General features: G+C 42.6%; 1 protein-coding gene across 2 annotated transcripts in view; it reads left to right on the forward strand.

Moving 5' to 3' along the window:
* The window catches only part of LOC140717108 (zinc finger protein 76-like), a 103,033-nt gene that overhangs the window by 37,069 nt on the left and 40,296 nt on the right, over positions 1-25,668 (forward strand). For both annotated transcript variants that reach the window (XM_073030337.1, XM_073030338.1), the window contains exons 2-4: positions 8,457-8,542; positions 9,917-9,997; positions 11,580-11,660. In XM_073030337.1, the coding sequence (XP_072886438.1) occupies positions 8,467-8,542; positions 9,917-9,997; positions 11,580-11,660 (238 nt within the window). In that variant the 5' untranslated portion in view covers positions 8,457-8,466. The remainder of the gene's footprint in view (positions 1-8,456; positions 8,543-9,916; positions 9,998-11,579; positions 11,661-25,668) is intronic.

Here is a 25,668-nt window from a genome sequence, read left to right on the forward strand (position 1 = left end):
CAGATCCATGTTGAAATACTTGCTGCCTTCTCGAACTGTCAGACAGTATGTAAAATAATTCAAGTAGTTTGAGTGATCTGTCGCCAATCTCTTGCAAAGCTTCATCTGGAACCAGGAATATTTTTTCCAGCATACTTGGATATGTAGCATCAACTATGTATACTGACTCAGTAAGGAGAACCTTATCATGATGGTGTTCTCTGGGCAGAGCTTTCCAGTTACTAATGCTTGATTGTAGATCTGCCTGCAGACAGTCACAATTCTCTAATTAATAATGGGAGCATGACTCTCAAACATTACAGGAGAGTACAGTCTGAAGATTTAAGCTCTTCTTTCCCTGCTCCTTTGAGTTACTGGTATACCTGTCTAGCCTTCTCATGCCTAGGCTGACTCTCCAGCTAGTCCAGTGCATCAAAACAGACAACACTGAGGCAAAATGCCAGTACAACTCTTATGCTGTGGCTTTAGAGCATAAGACCATAAGTCATAGGACCATAATTAGACTACTTACATTCTGTCATTCTCATACCGCTCTGTCATTCCATTATGTCTGATTTATTATCTCTCTAAACCCCCTTCTCCTGCATTCTCCCCATAAGCTTTGATGCCCTTATTAATCAAGAGCCTATCAGCCTTTGTTTTAAATATATCTAATGACTTGGCCACCATAGCTGTCTGTGGCAATGAATTCCAGTGAATTTTAGACAACCCCCTCTGAATCACCAGCTCTATTCTAGAATTCTTTGTAGAAATTCTTTGTGAACATAAGAAACAAGCAAAAGTAGACCATCCAGACCCTCATTTAATGAGATGATAGCTAATCTTTTATCTCCATATAACCATATAACAATCACAGCACGGAAACAGGCCATTCCGGCCCTCCTAGTCCGTGCCGAACTCTTAATCTCACCTAGTCCCACCTACCCGCACTCAGCCCATAACCCTCCACTCCTTTCCTGTCCATATACCTATCCAATTTTACCTTAAATGACACAACTGAACTGGCCTCTACTACTTCTACAGGAAGCTCATTCCACACAGCTATCACTCTCTGAGTAAAGAAATACCCCCTCGTGTTTCCCTTAAACTTTTGCCCCCTAACTCTCAAATCATGTCCTCTCGTTTGAATCTCCCCTACTCTCAATGGAAACAGCCTATTTACGTCAACTCTATCTATCCCTCTCAACATTTTAAATACCTCGATCAAATCCCCCCTCAACCTTCTACGCTCCAATGAATAGAGACCTAACTTGTTCAACCTTTCTCTGTAACTTAAGTGCTGAAACCCAGGTAACATCCTAGTAAATCGTCTCTGCACTCTCTCTAATTTATTGATATCTTTCCTATAATTCAGTGACCAGAACTGTACACAATATTCCAAATTTGGCCTTACCAATGCCTTGTACAATTTTAACATTACATCCCAACTTCTGTACTCAATGCTCTGATTTATAAAGGCCAGCGTTCCAAAAGCCTTCTTCACCACCCTATCTACATGAGACTCCACCTTCAGGGAACTATGCACTGTTATTCCTAGATCTCTCTGTTCCACTGCATTCCTCAATGCCCTACCATTTACCCTGTATGTTCTATTTGGATAATTCCTGCCAAAATGTAGAACCTCACACTTCTCAGCATTAAACTCCATCTGCCAACGTTCAGCCCATTCTTCTAACCGGCATAAATCTCCCTGCAAGCTTTGAAAACCCACCTCATTATCCACAACACCTCCTACCTTAGTATCATCAGCATACTTACTAATCCAATTTACCACCCCATCATCCAGATCATTTATGTATATTACAAACAACATTGGGCCCAAAACAGATCCCTGAGGCACCCCGCTAGTCACCGGCCTCCATCCCGATAAACAATTATCCACCACTACTCTCTGGCATCTCCCATCTAGCCACTGTTGAATCCATTTTATTACTCCAGCATTAATACCTAACGACTGAACCTTCTTAACTAACCTTCCATGTGGAGCTTTGTCAAAGGCCTTGCTGAAGTCCATATAGACTACATCCACTGCCTTACCCTCGTCAACATTCCTCGTAACTACTTCAAAAAATTCAATAAGGTTTGTCAAACATGACCTTCCACGCACAAATCCATGCTGGCTACTCCTAATCAGATCCTGTCCAGCCAGATAATTATAAATACTATCTCTAAGAATACTTTCCATTAATTTACCCACCACTGATGTCAAACTGACAGGTCTATAATTGCCAGGCTTACTTCTGGAACCCTTTTTAAACAATGGAACCACATGAGCAATACGCCAATCCTCCGGCACAATCCCCGTTTCTAATGACATCTGAAAGATCTCCGTCAGAGCTCCTGCTATCTCTACACAAACTTCCCTCAAGGTCCTGGGGAATATCCGGTCAGGACCCGGAGATTTATCCACTTTTAAATTTCTTAAAAACGCCAGTACTTCCACCTCTTTAATTGTCATAGGTTCCATAACTTCCTTACTTGTTTCCCACACCTTACACCATTCAATATCCTTCTCCTTAGTGAATACCGAAGAGAAGAAATCGTTCAAAATCTCTCCCATCTCCCTCGGCTCCACACATAGCTGACCACCCTGATTCTCTAAGGGACCAATTTTATCCCTCACTATCCTCTTGCTTTTAATATAACTGTAGAAGCCTTTCGGATTTACTTCCACCTTATTTGCCAAACCAAACTCGTAACTTCTTTTAGCTTTTCTAATCTCTTAAGTTTCCTTTTACATTCTTTATATTCCTCGAGCAATTCCTTTACTCCATGCTGCCTATATCTATTGTAGACATCCCTCTTTTTTCGAACCAAGTTTCTAATATCCCTTGAAAAACTACTCTGTAGTACTTTCCCTGCCCTAGCCCCATGACCCAATGATTTCTTTAGTATATAAAAAAAATCAGTCTGTGTCCAAATTTCCCTTTAAATTATGCAGTTGCAGTTAAAGGAGTACGATGAAGACATTCTTCACAATCGGTGAATATTGATTTGTTTAGAACAAATAAAAGTGGCCAAATTTCAACTGGTAGTTTTTCAAACATAAATTGCATTAATGTTGCATTAAAATTTACGTCAATCTTCATGCATCCAAAGTGTTAGACATCTGAAGCACGTTGGTGTGTAACACGGCTGATCATCTTGATATGGGCCAAATTTCTCCAACTTCAGTTTTGTAATTTACTCTGAAAAGCAATGATTTTCATTTGTGGAGGCTAAAAAAAAATAGCACTGCATCAGTGGGTGTTTGTTTCTTAACTGTGGGGTCGGGGGTGAAAGAGGGAGAAGCTGTATTAATAACTAAAGCATTCAAGCCAGACAAATCGAGCAGAGGATGTGGGAAGTAAAAAAGACAGAAACTACCGTACTATAAATTCATAAGTAGTTGCAAATGAAAAGCAATTTATGAGAAAAACATTTAATTACTTTTGATGGACCATATTAAATTAATTATTCCAGTTTAATAAGTGTGAACAGAAATGTAAAAAAAAAGGCTAGGAAAGTTTAATTCCCAATCAGAGGAAATTTGGACACATAATTTCACTTTTTTTCTGCACCATGCCTCTGAAAATAGATTGCTTCCCAAACTGCAAAGCAATTGCAAACACTTTTTTGGCTAAACCAAATCACTGGATTTGATTCATGACCATTGACTTGATGTATTTTTGTATATCAGAACAATTAGTAGCCCTGATGTCTAACTACCTGTACCTCTGTATGATGAGCCACTTGCCTGATCTGTGCCACCCACCAACTGCAAAATCTCGCCATGTAACCTAATCCCTGTCCCTGCTCAACTGGTCTTCAATCTAAGCACTTTCCTGAAAATGTACAATGATAAGAGCTTCAGTAGCTACTCAGTCCTGCTGCACTATACGGTTTGATACAGTTTCTTCAAATCCACATCCCTGCCATCTCCCGGTAACCCTCAATTCCCTTACTATTTGAAAATCTATATATATCACAGTTTTAAATCATTTAAGGATTCAGCATTTCTCAGCTTTCTGGGGCTCCAAGTATTCACAACCCTTTGAGAGAAGAATCTTTTCCAATTTATAGTCTTAAATGGTTGTAATCATAATCTGAACTATAACAGAGTGCAGAATAAAGTGTTTCCTTACAATGAAAGTGCAGTGTAGATAAACAGTAAAGGTGCAAGATCACAATGAGGTAGATTGTGAGGTCAGGAATCCACCTTTTTTTTTACTAGGGGATCTTATAACAGCAGGATGGAAACTATCTTTGAGCCTGTTGGTATGGACTCTCAGGCCTTTATCTTCTGCCCAATGGGAGGGTGGAGAAGAAAGAATGTCCTGGGTGGGTGGGATTGTTGCCTGCTTTATTGAGGCAGTGAGAAGTGTAGTTCACCAAAGGGAAGCTGATCGCCGTGAAATGCTGAGCTGTGTCCACAACTCTCTGCAGCTTCTTGCCTTCACATGTGGAGCACTTGCCTTACCAAACCATGCTGCATTCAGCTCAGATGGTTTCTATGGAGCATCAATAAAAATTGGTGAGGATCAAATGGGACATGCAAATTTCTTTAGCCTCCTAAGGAAATAGAATTGTGAGCGAGGTTCCTTGACTGTAACTTCAATGTGGTTGGACCACAAGAGACTATTAGTGATGCTCACTCCTATGAACTTGAAACTTCAACACTCTCAATCTCAACACTTGATGTAAACAAGAGCATGCACACCACAAACCCTTCCTGACGTCAATGATCAGTTCTTTTGTCTTGCTAACATTACGGGAAAGATTGTTGTCATGGCACCATATCACTAATCTCTGTCTCCTTCCTGTGCGCTGACTCATTGCTATTTAATAGACAGCTCACTACACAGCCTTGTGGGATGCTAGTGTTGAGGGTAATTGTAGTAGGGGTGTTGCTTGCCTATCGATACTCTTTGTGGTCTGTAGGTCAGGAAGTCAGGGATCCAGTTACAAAAGGAGGTGTTGAGTTCCAGGTTTAGGAGATTGGAGATGAGTTTGGATGGCTTTATAGTATTGAAGATGGAGCTTTAGTCTAATGTAGGTGTCTTCACTGTCCAGAGATGTAGGGCTAGGGAGATGATGTCCACTGGACACCTGATTCAGCGCAAGGCAAATTGCAGTAGTTCGAGGTTCTCTAGGAGGTTGGAGATAATGCATGCCATGACTAGCCTCTCAAAGCTCTTCATGATGATGGATGTCAGAGCTGGTGGGCAGTGGTTCTTAAGGCATATTACTTGTTTTTCTTGGGTACTAGAATGATAGTAGTCTTCTTAAAGCAGGAGAGAATTTCAGAACAAAGCAGTGGGAACCTCAAACTGAAGCAGGAAGTAAAAAATACCTGCATATGATCTAATGTCATGGCTAGGTATATAAGCTGGGCCAGATGCTTTAACAGATTCACTCTCTGGAAGACTGATCTTATTTCCACATTGGTGACTGTGGTTCAGGTGTGTTGCTGGTGACATTTCAATCCCCTTCTGTTCAAAATGAGCATAGAAATCATTAAGCTCATTGGGAATGGGATGTGCAATTGTCAGTGATGTTGCCTGATTTTGTTTGTAGCCCGTTATAGTATCTAAGTACTGTTCTAACTGATGGCTGGTCTGGGACTATATTTTGGACTTGTGTTGTCTCTTAGCATCCTTGATAGCTTTACAGAGGTGATATTTCAATTTCTCGTAAAGGTCAAGGTCACCTGATTTGAACACTGCAGTGCTAGACTTAAGTGGAATTTCTGGTTCAAAGTAAGTTCATTACTTTGTGCGTATATGTCACCATAAACAAGCCTGATACTCGTTTTCTTGCAGGCATACACAGTAAATCCAAGAAACACGATAGAATCAATGAAAGACTGCACCCAACAGAATGGACAAACAACCAATGTGCAAAAGACAACAAACTGTACAAATACAAAAGGGAAAAAAATTATTAATAAATAAGCAATAAATATCGAGAGCATGAGGTGAAGAGTCATTGAAAATGAGTCCATAGATTGAGGGAACAGTTTAGTGGTGGGGTTAGTGAAGTTATCCTCTTTGGGGGTTCAAGATCCTGATGATTAAGCGGTAATAACTGTTCCTGACCCTGGAGGTGTGGATCCTGAGGCTCTTGTACCTTCTTCCTGATGGCAGCAGCGAGAAGAGAGCATGGCCTGGGTGTTGGGTGACCTTGATGATGGATGCTGCCTTCCTGCTACAGCACTCTATGTAGATGTGCTCACTGGTGGGGAGGGCTTTGTGTACGATATCATTTGTGTCCATCACTTTTTGTAGGCTTTTCTATTTAAGAACATTAATGTTTCCGTACCAGGCCACAATGCAACTCATCAATGTACTCTCCTCTGTACACCTATAGGAGTTCGTCAAAGTTTGAGATGTCATGCTGTGTCATTTAAGTGTGATTCTAGTCTTTGGAGAGTTCTCCCTAATTCCCACTGTATTGTATTTTACTTGTACTTTACAAATTTCTAAGGAAGTAGAGGCGCTGCTGTGCTTTCTTCGTAATTGCATCTACGTGCTGGATGGATCCTCCAAAATGATAACACCGAGGAATGTAAAGTTGCTGACCTTTTTTTCCTCTGGTCCCCCACTGAGGACTGGCTCTTGGACCTCTGTTTTCCTCGTCCTGAGTGAGTAATCAGCTCCTTGGTCTTGCTGACGTTGAGTGAGAGAGAAGTTGTTATAGTCCATCCATCATTTCTGGTTTTGAAACATCTGGATTGTAACACAGACTTGCTGATAAAGTCCGTGATAGTGATGTCGCACTCATGTAGAATCAGAATCAGGTTTATTATCACCGGCATGTGTCGTGAAATTTGATAACTTAGCAGCAGCAAGTCAAAGCAATACATAATATAGAGGATAAAAAAATCAATCAATTACAGTTTGCGTATATTGAATGGATTAAAAATCGTGCAAAAACAGAAATAATATATATTAATAAGTGAGGTAGTGTCCAAGGGTTCAATGTCCATTTAGAAATCGGATGGCAGAGGGGAAGAAGCTGTTCCTGAATCGCTGAGTATGTGCCTTCAGGCTTCTGTACCTCCTACCTGATGGTAACAGTAAGAAAAGGGTGCTGGGGGTCCTTAATAATGGATGCTGCCTTTCTGAGACACCGCTCCTTTAAGATGTAAGCACAAAATACACTGCAGATGCTGGGGTCAAAGCAACACGCACAACATGCTAGACGAACTCAGCAGGTCGGGCAGCATCCATGGAAATGAACAGTCAACGTTTCGGAACACACAACACACTGGGTCTCGGCTCGAAATGTTGACTGTTCATTTCCATGGATGCTGCCCAACCTGCTGAGTTCCTCCAGCGTGTTGTGTGCATTGCTCCTTTAAGATGTCCTGGGTACTTTGTAGGGTAGTACCCAAGATGGAGCCAGCTAAATTTATGACCCTCTGCAGCTTCTTTCAGTCCTGTGCAGTAACCACTACGCCCCCATACCAGACAGTGATGAAGCCTGTCAGAGTGCTCTCCACGGCGCATCTATAGAAATTTTTGAATGTTTTTGTTGACATACCAAATCTCTTCAAACTACAAAAGAAGTATAGTTACTGTCTTGCCTTCTTTATAGCTGTATCGATATGTTAGGACCAGGTTAGGTCCTCAGAGATCTTGGCACCCAGGGATTGAAACTGCTCACTCTCTCCACTTCTGATCCCACTATGAGGACTGGTATGTGTTCCTTCATCTTACCCTTCCTGAAGTTCACAATCAGCTCTTTCGTCTTACTGACGTTGAGTGCAAGGTTGCTGAAGCAACATCACTCCACTAGTTGGTATATCTCGCTCCTGTACACCCACTCTGAGATTCTGTCAACAATGGTTGTATCATCAGCAAGCTTATAGCTGGTATTTGAGCTATGCCTTGCCACACAGTCATGGGCATAGAGAGAGTAGAGCAGTGGGCTAAGCACACACCCCTGCGGTGCACCAGTGTTGATCGTCAGTGAGGAGGAAATGTAGGCTGAGTGCTAAGTCTTTGAGTATGGTCTGGTCTACCAACTCAAAGCAGTGACATAGAACTTTATCTATTTCCAGAGATCAGCATTGTACTGGATCCTCATGTTTCATCTTGTTTGTATGCAGGAAGAAAGAGCACAGCCTGGTGGTCTGAATTTAAGTGCGATTCTAGTCTTTGGAGAGTTCTCCCTAATTCCCACCGAATTGAATTTTACTTGGTACTTTGCTGTACTTCTATGCATTAACTTGCTGTACTTTGTCTTGGTGTTGAGATTATTTACTCCAACCTCAACTCTGAAATTCTGCTCTTTTGTCCAATTTTGAATCAAAGTGGAAATTATAGAAGCTAAACTAAATATTACTGGACAGCTCTTTGGTGATTAAGTGCCACTACATTATATTTCTTGAGGTTTATCTTTTAAAAGCAGTGAACAAGTAAATTGTTCAGAAGTTGTAACTGTTAAAAAAAGTTTTGTGTTTTTGTTTTTAGGTTATACTGAATGATGGAGAGCCTGAGCCTGCAGGCAGTAACCCTTACAGATGGCTCTACAGCCTACATCCAACATACACTGAAAGGTGAGCATCCAATAATGAACTAAAATTAAAAGAAATCGTTCAAGCATGAAGCGCAGAGACATGGCGGGACAGAGTTTTGAATCCTTACTCCACCTAGTTGTTAATGTGAGGCAGTGGGAGACTAGAAAAAATCAGAAGTGTCACTTTTGACCCTTTGGTTAAATTCGAAGAAACTTGGAGACCATTTATTCAATGCTTTCATATGATGTAACTTGACCTTTTCCGAATCCTTTTTATTATCCTTAATTATTTGGACAGAGGAGTGAGTTATTAACATTATTGATCGTATCTGATGTAATATAATAGCCTAGCTTTATTTAGTTTAGTTTTGTTTAGTTTAATTTTTTTTTTGATTTCTAATTTGGGGTTTTTTTTTAATGTTTTTTTTTCTATAATATTTAATCATGTCAAGAGTTTGGGAGGCTTTGTACATTTGTGTTATCTATAGCTTATACTGGTACATACTGTTTACCAGCAATGTATTCCCAATCTCTCTGTGTTACTATTGTTATTATGCCTATGTATTTGAAAATTAATAAAAAGATTTAAAAAGAAAGGATGTACATGGTTAAGGAAACTCACGGAAAGCAGCTTACCGTAAAGCTGATTAGATCAATATTTAATTCCTATCAATAATTAGCTCTTAATCTGAATAGCTTGTTAGATTAGAGATCCATTAAGATTCTGTCACACTAGTGGGTCAATAATGGTGCAAACCATATAAGTAAGGGAAAGTTTTGTAGCCACCTGGTCACCAGAAACTTATCATACCTCTAGAAGTGAAAAATACACACAGAGGAAAACAACATTTACAGTACATGTAAAAGCTATGTATTTTCCAAATACATATCACTAGTTACATTTATGTTGCATTATAGGAAGGAATGGAAGTCTAAAGCAAAGTTTGAAAATGCTGGAAATACTCAGCAGGTCAGGCCTGGTGTGGGGAGAGAATGGGTCTGAAGAATGGATCCCAACATGAAATGTTGATGCTGTTTCTCTTATTGTTAATGAAAGCCTAATCTGCTTATTATTTCCAGCATTTTTTGTTTTTGTTCTACTTACATTGGGGTTTAGAGTCTGGAGACAAGCATTAATCCAAATTCTTACATTTTTGATATGCTTAATCTAAGTGTATCAGCAGGTATTGTATATTATAGGTTACATATAATAAAAACCATATTGTACAATGTTAATTTTATTAGTGAGACTGAAATTATTTCATCTGAAATTCAATAAAGCAGCAATTTCTGTGAAAATAAAAGTGTACATAAACACATTCGGTATTCATGTTGTATAATCTAACTTCAGTGTATCAGTGCTGAGTGCTTCCAGTTTTTTAACATCCTTTTAATTTACAAATATATTTAACAGATGCAAAGTTGGTTGAGGGGCAAACCATTCAGCTGGAGGATGGCACAACAGCCTACATCCAACAAGTTACAGTGCAAAAAGGTAATTATAGACAGGACCTCTGTTAATACTAAATAATAGCCATTCTATCCCCCATGGTTCAGTCCCTTCACACCTGCATCCATGACACTTCACATGCTTTTGATCTTTTCAACAAACTGTCTACTGATATCTTTTATAAGCTTACTAATTCCCACAGCTATCTTGACTATACCTCTTTCCACCCTGTCTCCCATAAAAATGCTAATCTCTTTACTCAATTCCTTCATCTCCACCGCATTTGTTCCTTTTCAGGGCATCAGATATGTCCTCCTCCTCCAAAGAACAGGGTCTACCTTCCTCCATCATTAACGCTACCCTTATCCCCATCTCTCCATTTCCTTGACATCCATCACAAGTATCATGCCACCTTAACAGGTATAAAGTTCCTTTTATCTCACCTACCCCCCAAGCATCTCCACATCAAACACATCATTCACCACAACCTCTGCCATCTTCAATGGGATCCTACCACCAAACCCATCTTTACCTCCCCACCCCCCACTCTCTGCCTTCTGCAGGGATCGCTCCTTCTGTGATTCCCTCGGCAATTTGTTCCTCTCCACCAATCTCCCTCGTATCCCTGCAAGCAACAGAGATGATATACTTGCCCATTCACCTCATCCCTCATCTCCATTCAGGGCTCCAAACAGTCCTTCCAGGTGAGTCAACACTTCACCTGTAAACCTGTACGTCTACTGTATTGGGTGCTCCTGATGCAGCCTCCTCCAGATTGGTGAGACCTGACGTAAAGCAGGGAAATGTTGAGCATCTCCAGTCCATCAGCAAAAAGCAGAATTTCCTGGTAGAAAATCATTTTAATTTCTATCCCCAATGCTGTTCTGACATGTTGGTCCACGGCCTCTTCTTCTACTACAATGAAGCCACTCTCAGGGTGGAGGAACAACATCTCCTATTCCGTCTAGGTAGTCTCTAACCTGATGGCATGAACTTTAGTCTCTCTTTCTGGTAATTTTTTGTCTCTACACTTCCCTCTTCTTCTATCCCTCACTCTGGCCTCTTAACTCATCGCCTCACCTGCCTATTACCTCCCCTGTTTCCCCTCCTCCTTCCCTTTCTTCCATGGTCCACTCTCCTCTCCTATCAAATTCCTCCTTCTCCAGCCCTTTGCCTTTTCTACTATTCACCTCCCAGTTTCTTACTTTGTCCCCCTCCCTCCCCTACTCACCTGGCTTCACCTATCACCTCTTAGCTTGTCTCCTTTCCCTCCTCTCACCTTTTATTCCAGCATCTTTCCCTGTCCTTTTCAGTCTCAGCCCAAAACATAGACTGTTTATCCATTTCCGTGGCTACTGTGTATTGCAGAGGAACAGGCTATCTGCCCAGCCTTTAACTGAAGTCAGGAGATGCAGGGTGACAGTGGAGATTAGAATTGTTCAATTGGTACTTCTGAAACTGTAAGCTAGATGCCAGTTTCAAAGATGTTTAAACTTGAAATTTTTACCTTTTTTCTATATTCAGGTGCTGCCTAACCTTTTGAATACTTCCAGCATCTTGTGTTTTTATTTCAGATTTACAGCAATTTTTTAAATTAATCTTTATTGATTTTGATGTAACATTTCAGGTGACTCTGTCCCATTTGAAGATGGACAGGCTATACAGCTGGAAGATGGCAGCACTGCATACATTCATCACACTCCTAAAGGTCAGTAACATTACAATAGAACACTCATCTCAGTAACATTACAATAAACATTCATCTCAGTAACATTACAGTAAAACACAGAAGAAGATACAGATATGCACATTTACTTATGTAGTTACAAAATTCGGGACTCTGAGAATTAAATAAAGTAGAACCAATGAGGTCTTGCAGTTTCTGATCAGTTATTACAATCAGATAATTGAAGGTTCTGTATTTGATCTCCTTTCTCACAATGAAAGCAGATTACAAAATACTGGAAGTGTAGATAATTAAGAATTCAGCTGTATTTACTTTTGTAGTTTTAATATCTAATTATTGACAAATTATTTGATGTGCATGAAAGGACAGTGGTTCATGAACTTAGACAAACCAAAACAGAAAATGCAGGCAATAATCAATATGTTAAGAGGAAATAATTGATACTCCAGGACTATTTAGAACTGGAATAGAACTCGTATAGACCTTTAGAATTGGTATAATAAGTGGATTTTGCTGATCTTTCATACACATTGAGTGGGTTTTACAATTTGTGATCGTTAGATTTGCAGAGAAGTAAAAGATGAAAAACAGTTATTATAAGAACAAATTCTTCCTTCCACTCTACGCTCTTCTTACCAAAGCATCATCTCATATGTCATTATACAGCTGGTCCCTGGTATGTTGTCATGAGATATAATGGAACATAAAGCACCCCACATTTTTAACGTATTATTAGGAAAGATTGTCATTAGTTTCTTGGCAGTAGAATATTTCATCATCAATTTGTTGGGTTAATAAAAAAACAAGGGCATTTTTAAGTTGGTCTAAAAGAGGCAGTTGATAATTGTTTTCTGTCTATCCAAATTCTGTACTTTTTTACTTAAAGCTATAACACTTGTAAGTTTTGGGGTACTTAGTGATTTTCTCACATTATGACAGTCCCAGTCCCAGCAATATAGAAGTAATTGATTAACTGAATTGTTTTGAGGCATTCTGAAACTGTGAAGGACAGAATGCATGCTTCTGTTTTGTTCAAAGAGTTGATTCTCATATGCACAAGTCCATGTATGCACAGGTGCAAAGACAAACGTACTTGGAGCAGCGTGACAGGCACATAGCATCATATAAGCAGCACTCACAAGAAAAACACAAACATAACTTTTTACTAAAAAGAAATGTAAAAGAACACGTAAGAAGGAAGTCAGGAGGATGAAAAGAAGGTATGAGGGTTCTACATACAGTATAAAGAGCAAATGGATAGCAAAGGACACTACTGTAACGTAGCGGTTAGTGCGACAGTATTACAGCTCGGGTGTTACGAAGTTCGGAGTTCGATTCCGGTGCCATTTTGTAAGGAGTCTCTGTACATCCTCCCTGTGGAATACATGACTTTTCTCTTGGTCCTCAGGTTTCCTCCCACAGTTTTAAGACATACCGGGTAGGTTAACTGGTCAATTTAAATTGTCCTGTGATTAGGTTAGAGTTAAATTGGTTTGTCCAGGGTTGCTAGGGTGGCCTGACTCAAAGGACCGAAAGTGCCTACTCAGTGCTATTTATTTAAATATAAATAAATAAAGGACAAAATTGCTCCTCTTGAAGATCAAAGTGAACTTCCTGCATGGAGCCGGAAGTGATGGGGGATATCTGCATTTGTATTTACTCAGGAGATGGACAGAGAAGCTATAGAAGTGAGTCAAAACAGCAGAGAGGTCATGTTTCGTATACAGATTGCAGACAAACCAATGTTTTCTGTCTTGAGGCAAATTAGTATGGATAAATCACTAGGTCCTAACAGGGTGTTCCTCGAACCTTGTGGGAGGCAAGTACATAAATTGCAGGGGCTCCAACAGAGATATTTAAAATGTGCTGAGCAACAGGTGAGATGCTGGAGGATTGGAGTATTGCTAATGCTGTTCCTTTGTGTAAGCAAGGCTCTAAAAGTAAGCAATAGAATTAACTTGCCCTCTACTGAACCTGACATCAGTAGAAGATAAGATAGTGGAAGGTTTTCTCAGGTATCAGATATATAAGTATTCGGCTAGACAGGGACTGATTAGGGATGGTCAGCATAGCTTTTTGTGTGGTAGGTCATGTTTAAAGAGTGTTTTGAGGAAGTTACCAGGGAAGTTGATGAAGGCAAAGCAGTAGATGTTGTCTACATGGACTTCAGCAATTCCTTTGGCAACATGTCGCACAGGAGGTTGGTCCAGAAGATTCAGTTGCTTGGCGTTCAGGATGAGGTGGTAATTAGATTGGACATTGGCTTTTCGGAAGAAACCAGAGAATATTAGTGGGTGGTTGCCTCTTGACCGGAAACCTGTGACAAGCGGTGTGCTGAAGGAATTGGTGCTGGGTCTGTTGTTGTTTGTCATCTGAATTATAAAAAAGTAAACTAGAACAGCAAATCTGTGGAAGACACCAAGAATGGGGTGTGGTGGACAGGAGGAAGGCTATCAAAGCTTGCAGTGGTATATGGACCAGCTGGAAAATTGGCAGATGGAATTTAATGCTGACACGTGTGAGGAGTTGCACTTTGGGAGGACAATCCAGGGAGTTCTTACACGGTGAGTGGAAAGGGCACAGGGGAGTGCAGTAGAACAGAGGGATATGGGAATACAGGTCCATAATTCTTTGAAAGTGGTGTCATGTTAGATAAGATCGTCAAGAGATTTCGATACATTGGCCTTCATAAATTGAAGTATTTTAACCAGGGCAGTCTGAAAAAATCACTAATCAGCTACCATCAACAGATCACTTACAATAACAGGAAACAACACACCGGACCATTGCTACACCACCATCAAGAATGCCTACCGTGCTATTCCACACCCTCACATTGGGAAGTCTGATCACCTGGCTGTACTTCCACTCCCTGAGTATAGGCAGAGACTGAAGACTGCAGCACCAGTAGTGAGGACCAAGAAGGTTTGGACAAGGGAAGCACAGGAGCGCCTACAGGACTGCTTTGACTGTATTTGACTGGTGGACTGGACTGTATTCAGGGATTCATCTTTGAATCTGGATGAGTATGCTGCAGTTGTTACCAACTTCATTAAAACCCGTGTGAATGAGTGTGTGCCCACAAAGACTTACTGTACATTCCAAAAGCTGTGGATGAACCAAGAGGTACATCGTATACTGAAGGCTAGATCTGTGGCATTCAAGTCTAGCAACCCAGGCCTGTACCAGGAAACCATGTATGACTTGCAGACAGCTATTTCAAGGCTGAAGAGTCAAATTTGAGTGAGGTTGGAGGCGACATGGTATGCATGGCAACTCTGGCAGGGTCTGCAAGACATTACTTCCAACAAAGCAAAACCCAATAGCATGAATGGCAGCAGTACTTCACTACCAGATGTACTCAATGTCTTCTATGCATACTTTGAAAGGGAGAACACAATAACAGCTGTGAAGATCCCTACTGCACCTGATGACCCTATGATCTCCATCTCAGAGGCCGTTGTTAGGCTGTCTTTAAAGAGAGTGAACCCTTACAAGGCAGAAGGTCCCGATGGAATACCTGGTAAGGCTCTGAAAACCTGTGACAACCAACTAGTGGGAGTATTCAGGGACATTTTCAACCCCTCACTGTTACGGGCTGAAGTTCCCATTTGCTTCAAAAAGGCAACAGTTATACCAGTGCCCAAGAAGAATAATGTGGGCTGCCTTAATGACTATTGCCCGGTAGCACTCACATCAACAGTGATGAAATATTTTGAGAGATTGGTTATGACTAGACTGAACTCTTGCCTCAGCAAGGACCTGGATGCATTGCAATTTGCCTTTTGCCACAATAGGTCAACAGTAGATACAATCTCAATGGCCCGCCATACAGCCTTAGACCACCTGGACAACACAAACACCTATGTCAAGATGCTGTTCATCGACATTTAATACCATCATTCCCACAATCCTGATTGAGAAGTTGCAGAACCTGGGCCTCTGTACCTCTCTCTGCAACTGGATCTTCGATTTCCTAAACAGAAGACCACAATCTGTGCGGATTGGTGATAACATATCCTCCTCGCTGATGATCAACACTGGTGCACCTCAGGGATGTGTGCTTAGCCCACTGCTCTACTCTCTGTATACCCACGACTGTGTGGCTAGGCAGAGCTTAAATACCATCTATAAATTTGCAGACGATACGACCATTGTTGGTAGAATCTCAGGTGATGATGAGAGGGAGTACAGGAGTGAGATAGGCCAACTAGTGGAGTGGTGCTGCAGCAACAACCTGGCACTCAATGTCAGTAAGATGAAAGAGCTGATTGTAGACTTCAGGAAGGGTAAGATGAAGGAACACATACCAATCCTCATAGAGGGATCAGAAGTGGAGAGAGTGAACAGTTTCAAGTTCCTGCGTGTCAAGATCTCTGAGGACCTAGCCTGGTCCCAATATATCAATGTAGTTATAAAGAAGGCAAGACAGCGGCTATTCTTTATTAGGAGTCTGAAGAGATTTGGTATGTCAACAAATACACTCAAAAACTTCTATAGATGTACCTTGGAGAGCATTCTGACAGGCTGCATCACTGTCTGGTATGGAGGGGCTACTGCACAGGACTGAAAGAAGCTGCAGAGGGTTGTAAATTTAGTCAGCTCCATCTTGGGTATTAGCCTAGAAAGCACCCAAGGCATCTTCAGGGAGCAGTGTCTCAGAAAGGCAGTGTCCATTATTAAGGGCCTAGGGCATGCCCTTTTCTCACTGTTACCATCAGGTAGGAGGTACAGAAGCTTGAAGGCACACACTCAGCGATTCAGGAACAGCTTCTTCCCCTGTGCTATCCGATTCCTAAATGGACATTGAATCTTTGGACACTACCTCAGTTTTTAAAAAAATATATGGTGTTTCTATTTTGCACATTTTTTAATCTATTCAATATATGTAATTGATTTACTTGTTTATTTATTATTATTCTTATTTTATTTATTTATTTTTTCTCTGCTAGATTGTGTATTGCATTGAAGTACTGCTGCTATGTTAACTAGTTTCCCGTCACATGCCGGTGATAATAAACCTGATTCTGATTCTTCTGAATTCAGGAGTTGGGATGTTATGTTGAAGTTGTATAAGATTTTTTTTCCTTTTTTTTTCTCGGCAGCTCATGCGAGAGGAGTGTGTATTGGGTCAGAACCCCACGGAAGTCAGGAGAAGAAATAAAAGGAGCAGATTCAGAGAAGGCCAGTCATTTTGGACTGCACAGGCATGGGAATTTTTGGCAACAGAGGCCTAACCTCAGTTGCAAGTAAAAGGAGAGAAGGCTTAACTAGAGCAGTCATTGTCGGAGAGTGCTAGTGATAGAGTGTGAAGGCTTTCGCTTAACAGGCTTCAGCAAGAACAGGTGAAAGCACAGTTAAGAAGAGGCAAGCCTTTTTCTTTATTTGGTATAGTTAGGATGGAGTGCTCCTCCTGTCAGATGTAGGAATTCAGGATGATTTCCTTGATGGATACAGCTGTGGAACGTGCACCCAACTTCAGCGTCTGGCTGACCGGGTCAGGGAATTGTAACTGGAGTTGAATGTACTCAGAGCCATTCGGGAATTGTAGATGAGACTTTTGAAGAGGAAGTCATACCCAGAGTACAGGCTTTGGACAGTAGATGGGTGAGAAGGATTCGGTGCAGGGTTCCCCTGTGGCTATTCCCCTCAGCAATAAGTATACTCCATTGGATACTGCTCGGGAGGATGACGCACTAGATCACAGTAGCAGCAGCCATTCTGATGGCACTGTGGCAGCTCTCAGCCTCGGCAGGGAAGGGTAAAGTCAGGCAAGTGCGGTAGTTATAGGGTAACAGAGAGGAGATTCTGTGGCTGCAAAAAGGGACACCAGGGTGGTGTGTTGCCTCCTGGATACTAGGGTCCTTGATGTACCAGAGGGGCTGCAGGAGATCTCAAGGGGGAGGGTGAATAGCCAGAGGTCATGGTGCATATTGGCACCAATGACTTAGGCAGAAAAGGGAAAGAGGTCCTATACAGTGAGTATATAGAGATACAGGCACTGTTATCAGAGAAATACCAACTGTTCAGAGCACACCAGAACGATCCCACATCACAAGCAAAGATAGATGCCTTCGCCAGTGCAAGACGGAAAGTGCAGAAGAAACTCCATGAGATGCAGGATGTCTGGTTCAGCAATAAGGCCGATGAGATCCAGGGCTACGCAGACAGTCATGACACCAAGCGTTTCTACGGCGCTTTGAAGGCTATGTATGGACCTCAGTCCTCTAGCTCCTCCCCCCTCCACAGTGCAGATGGGACTCGGCTGCTGACAGAGAAAAAGCAGATTTTGGAGAGATGGGCTGAACACTTCAACCAGGTCCTCAACTGCCCTGCCGAAATCAATGATGAGGCCGTTGCTCGCCTACCTCAGGTGGAGATCAACCTGAACCTTGACAACCTCCCCACAGAAGAAGTCAGAAAAGCCATCAGGCAACTTTCTTGTAGCAAAGCACCAGGATCAGATGCAATCCCTGCTGAAGTCTACAAAGCAGGAGGCCCATTCACAATGCAGAAGCTGACTGAGCTCTTCCAGTCTACGTGGAACGAAGGAAAGGTCCCGCAACAGTTGGAAGATGCCAGCATAGTCCACATCTACAAGAGGAAAGGCAACAGCCAGTCTTGTGACAATCACCGAGGCATCTCCCCCCTGTCCATAGCTGGGAAGATCTTGGCTCGCGTCCTGCTTAATCGCCTTCTCCAACACCTTGAGCAAGGTCTCCTCCCAGAAAGCCAGTGTGGCTTCCGTGCAGAGCATGGAACTGTCGACATGATATCTGCTGCACGCCAACTCCAGGAAAAATGTCAAGAGCAGCACAGCGACCTCTTTATGACCTTCGTCGATCTGACCAAGGCATTTGATACGGTCAGCAGAGATGGCTTATGGAAGATAATGGAGAAGTTTGGCTGCCCTAGCAGGTTCATCACGATTGTTCAGCAGTTCCACGATGGCATGATGGTGAAAGTTTTGGATGATGGTGAGAAGTCAGAAGCCTTCCTAGTGACGAATGGTGTGAAGCAAGGATGCGTTCTCACCCCTACACTCTTTAGCATGGTCTTCTTTGCTATGCTGAATGATGCCTTCAGCGATTGTCAAGATGGTATACACGTCAGATACAGGACTGGCGGTGGGCTATTCAACCTCCGGCGTCTACAGGCTGTTACAAAGGTAAAGGAGACCATCATCAGAGACCTCTTATTCACTGATGATTGCACCCTCAACGCCAGCACAGAGCAGAAGATGCAGTGAGAAATGGACTGCCTCTCACGAGCCTGTGACAACTTTGGACTTACAATCAGCACCAAAAAGACCGAAATTATGTACCAGCCCGCACCCGGAAAGCCCTACTAGGAACCACACATCACAGTAAAGGGGCAGAAGCTACTGGCAGTCGACAGCTTTACTTATCTGGGCAGTACTCTATCACGAGCGGTGAACATAGATGCAGAGATCAACAACAGAGTTGCCAAAGCCAGTGCCGCCTTTGGGAGACTCCATGAGAATGTATGGGAGCAGAGAGGACTCAGCCTTACTACCAAGCTGAAGGTCTACCGAGCAGTGGTTCTCACCACCCTCCTCTGTGCCAGCAAGACCTGGACTGTCTACAGCAGACACGCTAAACAGCTCAACCACTTCCACTTGAGCTGCCTCCGCAGACTTCTCCACGTACGATGGCAGGACAAAGTCCCAGACACGGAGATCCTGGAGCGGGCTAGCACCCACAGCGTCTACACCCTCCTACAGAAAGCTCAAGCCAGATGGGCTGGCCGTGTCGTCAGGATGTCTGACAGTCGGCTACCAAAACAGCTGCTGTATGGAGAGCTGAGCCAGGGCAAGCGCTCAGTTGGAGGGCAGAAGAAACGTTTCAAAGACTGCCTCAAAGTGTCCCTCAAAGAGCTCAACATCAATCCCAGTAGCTGGGAATCACTTGCTCTGGACCGCCCAACCTGGTGGAGCAGGACCACTAAAGGAGCGAATGCAGCAGAAATCAGACGCACCGCAGAGGCTCAGAGGAAATGCGCCGCGTGCAAGGCTCGAACTACCTCCACTTCCACTGCAGCACCTACCCTCATGTGTCCCACATGTGGGTGAGCTTTCAGGGCCCGGATTGGCCTCACCAGTCACCTCCGGACCCACAGTCACAAACCCTCCACCTGACAGAAGTCGTGGTCGTCTTCGACTCCGAAGGATGAACAACAACATACAGAGTTAGGAAAGAGGCTGAAAAGAAGGGCATCCAAGGTAGTAAATTCCGAAAAACTCCCTGTGCCACGGGATAGTGCAGGTAGAAATGCACGGATGAATGAGTGACTGTGGAGATGTTGCAGGGGGCAGGGTTTCAAGTTCTTGGATCATTGGAATCTTTCCTGAGGAAGGGGTGACCTGTATAACAGGGACTGGTTGTATCTGAACTGGAGAAGAAACAATATCCTCGCCGGGAGGTTTGCAAAAGCTACTTGGGAGAGTTTAAACTAGTAAGGAAAGGATCGGACTGGAAGGTAGATGTCAGGGAAAGTATTGAAAGGCAAAATCAAAATAATTGGTCTGATGGATCAGATAGTTTGAAGTGTGTATATTTTAATGCCAGGAATATTATGGGTAAGGGTGATGAACTTAGAGCAAGTCCATGGAACTACGATGTTGTAGCCATTACTGAAACTTGGTTGAGAGAGGGGCTGGGATGGGTGATTAATATACCAGGTTTCTGAAGTTTTAGAAAAGATAGAGGAGGTAAAAGAGGGGTGTGGGAGGTATACTAACAATCAGGGACAATATGACAGCTGCACTCAGAGGAGACATAACAGAAGGGTCAGATACCGAGTCCATTTGGGTGGAACTCAGGAAGAGGAAGGTGCAATCACACTGATCAGTATGTCAGACCCGCCCAGTAACCACTGGGACATTGAGAAACAGATATGTTATCAGATTAAGGAAATGTGTAAAAATAATAGGGTTGTTGTCCTGGGAGATTTCAACTTCCCTAATATAAACTGGGACCTTCTTAGGGTAAGGGGTTTAGATGGGGTTGAATTTGTTAATGTATTCAGGAGGGTTTCTTGAATCAGTATGTGGATGGTCCAATGTGAGGAGGGACCTGCAGTTGGGTCATGAGCCTGGCCAGGTGACTGACCTTTCAGTGGATGAACAGTGACACAGCTCCTTAACTTTCAGGATAGCTACTGATGAGGATAGGCATGGTCTTTGTGGGAGAGTTTTAAATTGGAGTCGGGCAAATTATGAGGGCATTAGGCAGGACCTAAGAAGCATTAATTGGGAACAGCATTTCTCTTGCAAGTCCACATCAGACATGTGGAGGGTGTTAAAGATCAATTGCACAGAGCACAGGAAAGGTATCTTCCTGTTAGAAGGAAAGACGGGGAAGGAAAGATAAGAGAACCTTGGATGTCCAGAGAGGTGATGAATTTAATCAAGAAGAAAAAAGTAAAGTATGTTTAGCTTCGGAAGCCAGAGTCAAACAGAGCACAATGAGGAGTCCAAAGAAGCCAGAAAATAATTAAAGAAGGGAATTAGGAAAACCAGATGGGCCATGAAAAGTCCTTGGCAAGTAGGGTTAAGGTGAATCCCAAGGCATTCTATAGAGCAGGAGGATAACTAGGGAGAGGGTGCAACCTCTCAACGATAAAGGGGGTAACATTTGTTTGGATGCAGAGAATGTGAGTGAGTACTTTGCTGCAGTATTCACCAAGGAAAAGGATATGGAGGACCAGGAAATCATAAATACATTAGGACATTTGGAGGTCAAGGAGCAGGAAGTGTTGGGCCTCCTAAGGATAAGGTGGATAAGTCTCTAGGACCTGATAGGATTTATCCCAGTGCATTGAAGGCAAGAGATGAGATTGCTGGGCCCTTGAGCAGCAAGGCATCTTTGTGTCCTCTCTAGCCACAGGCCAGGTACTAGAGGACTGGTGAGTGGCTAGTGTTGGACTTCTATTTGAGAAGGGAACAAGAGGAAAATCCTGGGAACTCAAGTCAGTTGTAGGAAGATTGCTGGAGAAAATTCTCAGGGATAGGATATATAAGCATGGTCTATTTAGGGAGAGCCTGGATGGCTTTGTATGTGCCAGGTTGTGTCTTACCGACTTGATTGAGTTTTTTGACAAGGTGACAAAAGAATTTGATGAGGGTAGGGCAGTGGGTGCTGTCTGCATGGATTTTAGTAAAGTGTTTGACAAAGTCCCTCATGTGGATACATGGGATCCATGGCGAATTGGCTGTTTGGATTCAGAACTAGCTTGCACATAAAAGACAGAGGATAATGCTTGAAGGGACTTATTCAAACTGGAGGTCTGTAATTAGTGGAGTTCTGCAGGGATCTGTGCCGTGAGCTCTGCTATTTGTAATGTGTATAAATGACCTGAATGAAAATGTAGATGGGTGAGTTAGTAAATTGATGCCAAGATTGGGTGATAGCAAACACGAGGAAATCTGCAGATGCTGGAAATTCAAGAAACACACACAAAATGCTGGTGGAACGCAGCAGGCCAGGCAGCATCTATAGGAAGAAGCACTGTCGACGTTTCGGGCCGAGACCCTTTGTCAGGACTAACTTCGTTAACTTAGATAAATGTGAGGTGTTGCACTTTGTCAAGGCAAATGCAAGGAGACAGTACACTGTTCAGGGCAAGGTCTTTAACGGTGTTGCTGAGCAGAGAGATCTTAGGGTCCAAGTTCACAGCTCCTTGCAAGTGGCTACACAGGTCAATAAGGTGGTTAAAAAGTCAGGAGGTTATGCTTCAACTTTATAAAACTCTGTTTAGGCCACATCTGGAGTATTGTGTACAGGTCTGGTCACCCAACTATAGGAAGGATCTTGAGGCTTTGGAGAGGATGCAAGAGAGGATTACCAGGATGCTACCTGGTTTAGAGGGCATGTGTTATCACAAGAAGCTGGATAAACTTGTGTTGTTTTCTCTGGACTGTCAGAGGCTGAGGGGATATGTGATAGCCATTTACATAATTATGTGAGGCATAGGTAGAGTGGACAGAGAGTATCTATTTCCCAGGGTTGAAATGTCTAATACCAGAGGGCATGCATTGAAAGTGAGAGGGTTTTTGTTTAAGGGAGATGTCAGAGAGTCATAGATGGCTGGAATATGGTGATAGAAGCAAATACATTAGAGGCTTTTAAGAGATGTTTGGACAGGCACATGTATATAAGGAGGATGGAGGGATATGGTCGTGGTGTAGGTAGGATGGATTAGTGTTTGGGTGGTTATGATTTGCTTTTTAGTTGGTTTAGCACAATATTGTGGGCTGAATGGCCTGCTGTACTCTTCTATGTTTTATGTTGGTGAGGCCTAAATTGGAATATTGTCTGCGGTTCTAGACACCCACCTACAGGAAAGATATCAATAAGATTGAAAGCATACAGAGAAAATTTACAAGGATGTTGCCGTGACTTGAGGACCTGAGTTATAGGGAAAGGTTAGGATTTTATTCCCTAGAGAGTAGGAGAATGAGGTGTATTGATAGGGTAAATGCAAGGCAGGGTTGTCCCAGAGGTTGGGTGAGACTGGAACTAGAGGTCATGGATCAAGGTTGAAAGGCGAAATATTTGAGAGGAACATGGGGGAGATCTTCTTCTCTTAGAGGGTGTGAGCGTATGGAATGAGCTTCCAGCTGAAGTGGTGGATCCGGGTTTGATTTCAGCACTTAAGAGAAATTTGGATAGGTACATGGTCGGGATGGGTATGGAGGATGCGGGTCGATGGCACTCGGCTGATTAATAGTTCAGCATGGACTAGGTGGGCCAAAGGGCCTGCTTCTGTGCTGTAGTGTTCTGTGACTGTATAACACAATTAGAACAACAAATCAAATCCCATTTTAATGCAGAATGATCAAAATAGTCATTCTGTTGCTAAACCCCAGTGTGTAGGCTTCTGCCAGTTGGTTCAAAATACAAGTGGTTAAAGGAAGGTAACCATTCTTGAACCTGGCTCTATACTTCCTGCCATTTAATTACAGATAATCATTTTTTTTATTAAACTAGAGTGATATCTGAGTCCAATAATGCATGCCCTTTGCATTTTAATGTCTCTTTTCCCCTTGTGTTAAAATGAAAGGATTTTAATTAAATTTAAGTTATTAGCAGAGGTAGCACAGAATTCATGCCAGCCATCAAGCACCCATTTTTAAATTAATTGTTCCCTGGCACATTTTATTATTTATTTAGAGATACAGCGCAAAATAGGCCCTCCTGGCCTTTCAAGCTGTGCTGCCCAGCAATTCCTGAGTTAACCCTAGCCTAGTCGTGGGTTTATGCATGTACAGTGACCGATTAACTTACTAACCAGTGCACCTTTAGACTGCGAGGCAACCGGAACACCCAGAGGAAACCCACACATTCTGTACAAACTCATCACAGAGGACACTGGGATTGGACTCTGCGCTCTGTAATCGTGTTTTGTGAACGCTATGCTACCGTTGTGCTCCATATTTCCATCAAATCCCACCATCTTTGCTGTCTAGATTTTACTGTGCACCTGCACACTAGGGGCAATTTACCTACCATCCTGTACACTTTTGAAATACGGAAGGAAACCAGAGCACTCAGAAGACAGGGACAGGGAGAATCTACAATTCCTCACCGTCTGCACTGACCATCAGGGACTGAACCTGGGTTAACTGCAGATTTTTGTTACCATGCTGAAATGGTGACTCTTAATATGCTATCAACATGATGAAAAAATGTGCTAATTTCTGCGTTGATTTAATCTTTGCTTAATGCATTTGTTGATGCAATTTTCCTTAAATCACTGCGTAGAGTTGAAATTGCAGGATTTTGTTTGAAGACAGAAAGACTGGGCTATCAACAGTGGAGAAAGAATTGCTCTGATACCAATGTATAGTACAACTGTAAAGGACCTGGTATCTGCACAGTTTCACCCTTGGGAGAATCCTACAGCAATCACGCAAAGTTGGATGTGGCCAAATATACCAGTCATAGCAATGTTAAGATTTGCATGGAAAGTGAGCATTCATTGTCACTGTGAGTTCATCATTGAGTGGGGAGGAGACAACTCTACGAGTCTATTATTTCCTTACCCTAGCACTTGGGCCTAGTCCTAATAAAATGTCCTTGGACCCTACAAGAAGCAAGTGCCGAAATTGTCAGGGCCCTAGCAGAGATACTTAAATCGACAGGGAAGGTACCAAAGGATTAGAGGATAACCAGTGTTGTTCTGCTGTTTAAGAAGGGCTCTAAACATAAACCAGGAAATAATAGGCCAGTGAGTCTGACAGCAGTTGTGGGAAAGTTAGTGGAAGGAATTCTGAAGGACTGAATAGTCAGGATAGTCAGCATGGCTCTGTGCGTGGTGGGTCATGTCTAACCAATTTTAAAGAGTTTTTTGAGGAAGTTACCAAGAAAGTGGATGAAGACAAGGCAATGGATGTTGCCTACATGGACTTGAGTAAGGCATTTGACAAGGTCCTGCATGGGAGGCTGTCGAGAAGGTTCAGTCTTCAGCATTCAGGATGAGGTAGTAACTCAAATTAGACATTGGCTTTGTGGGAGGAGCCAGAGGGTGATAGTAGAGGGTTGCCCCTCTGACTGGAGGCCTGTGACTAGTGGAGTGCTACAGGGATTGGTGCTGGGTCCCTTGTTATTTGTCATTTATATCAATGATCTGGATGATAATGTGGTGAACTAGATCAGCAAAATTGTGAATGACACCAAGATTGGGGGTGTAGTGGACAGTGAGAGAGGCTATCATGGCTTGTAGAGGGATCTGCATCAGCTGGAAAAAGGCAGATGGAATTTAATGCAGACAAGTGTGAGATTTTGCACTTTGGTAGGACCAACCAGGGTAGTTCATACACCGTGAACAGTAGGGCACTAGCAAGTGTGGGAGAACAAAGGGATCTGAGAATACAGGTCCATAATTAATTGAAAGTGGCGTCACAAGTAGGCAGGGACATAAAGAAAGCCTTTGGCACATCGGCCTTCGTAAATTATTATATTGAGTACAGGAGATGGGATTTTATGTTGAAGTTGTACAAGATGTT

This window comes from Hemitrygon akajei, chromosome 27 (genome assembly GCF_048418815.1).
Source record: "Hemitrygon akajei chromosome 27, sHemAka1.3, whole genome shotgun sequence".
Lineage (NCBI taxonomy): Eukaryota > Metazoa > Chordata > Chondrichthyes > Myliobatiformes > Dasyatidae > Hemitrygon > Hemitrygon akajei.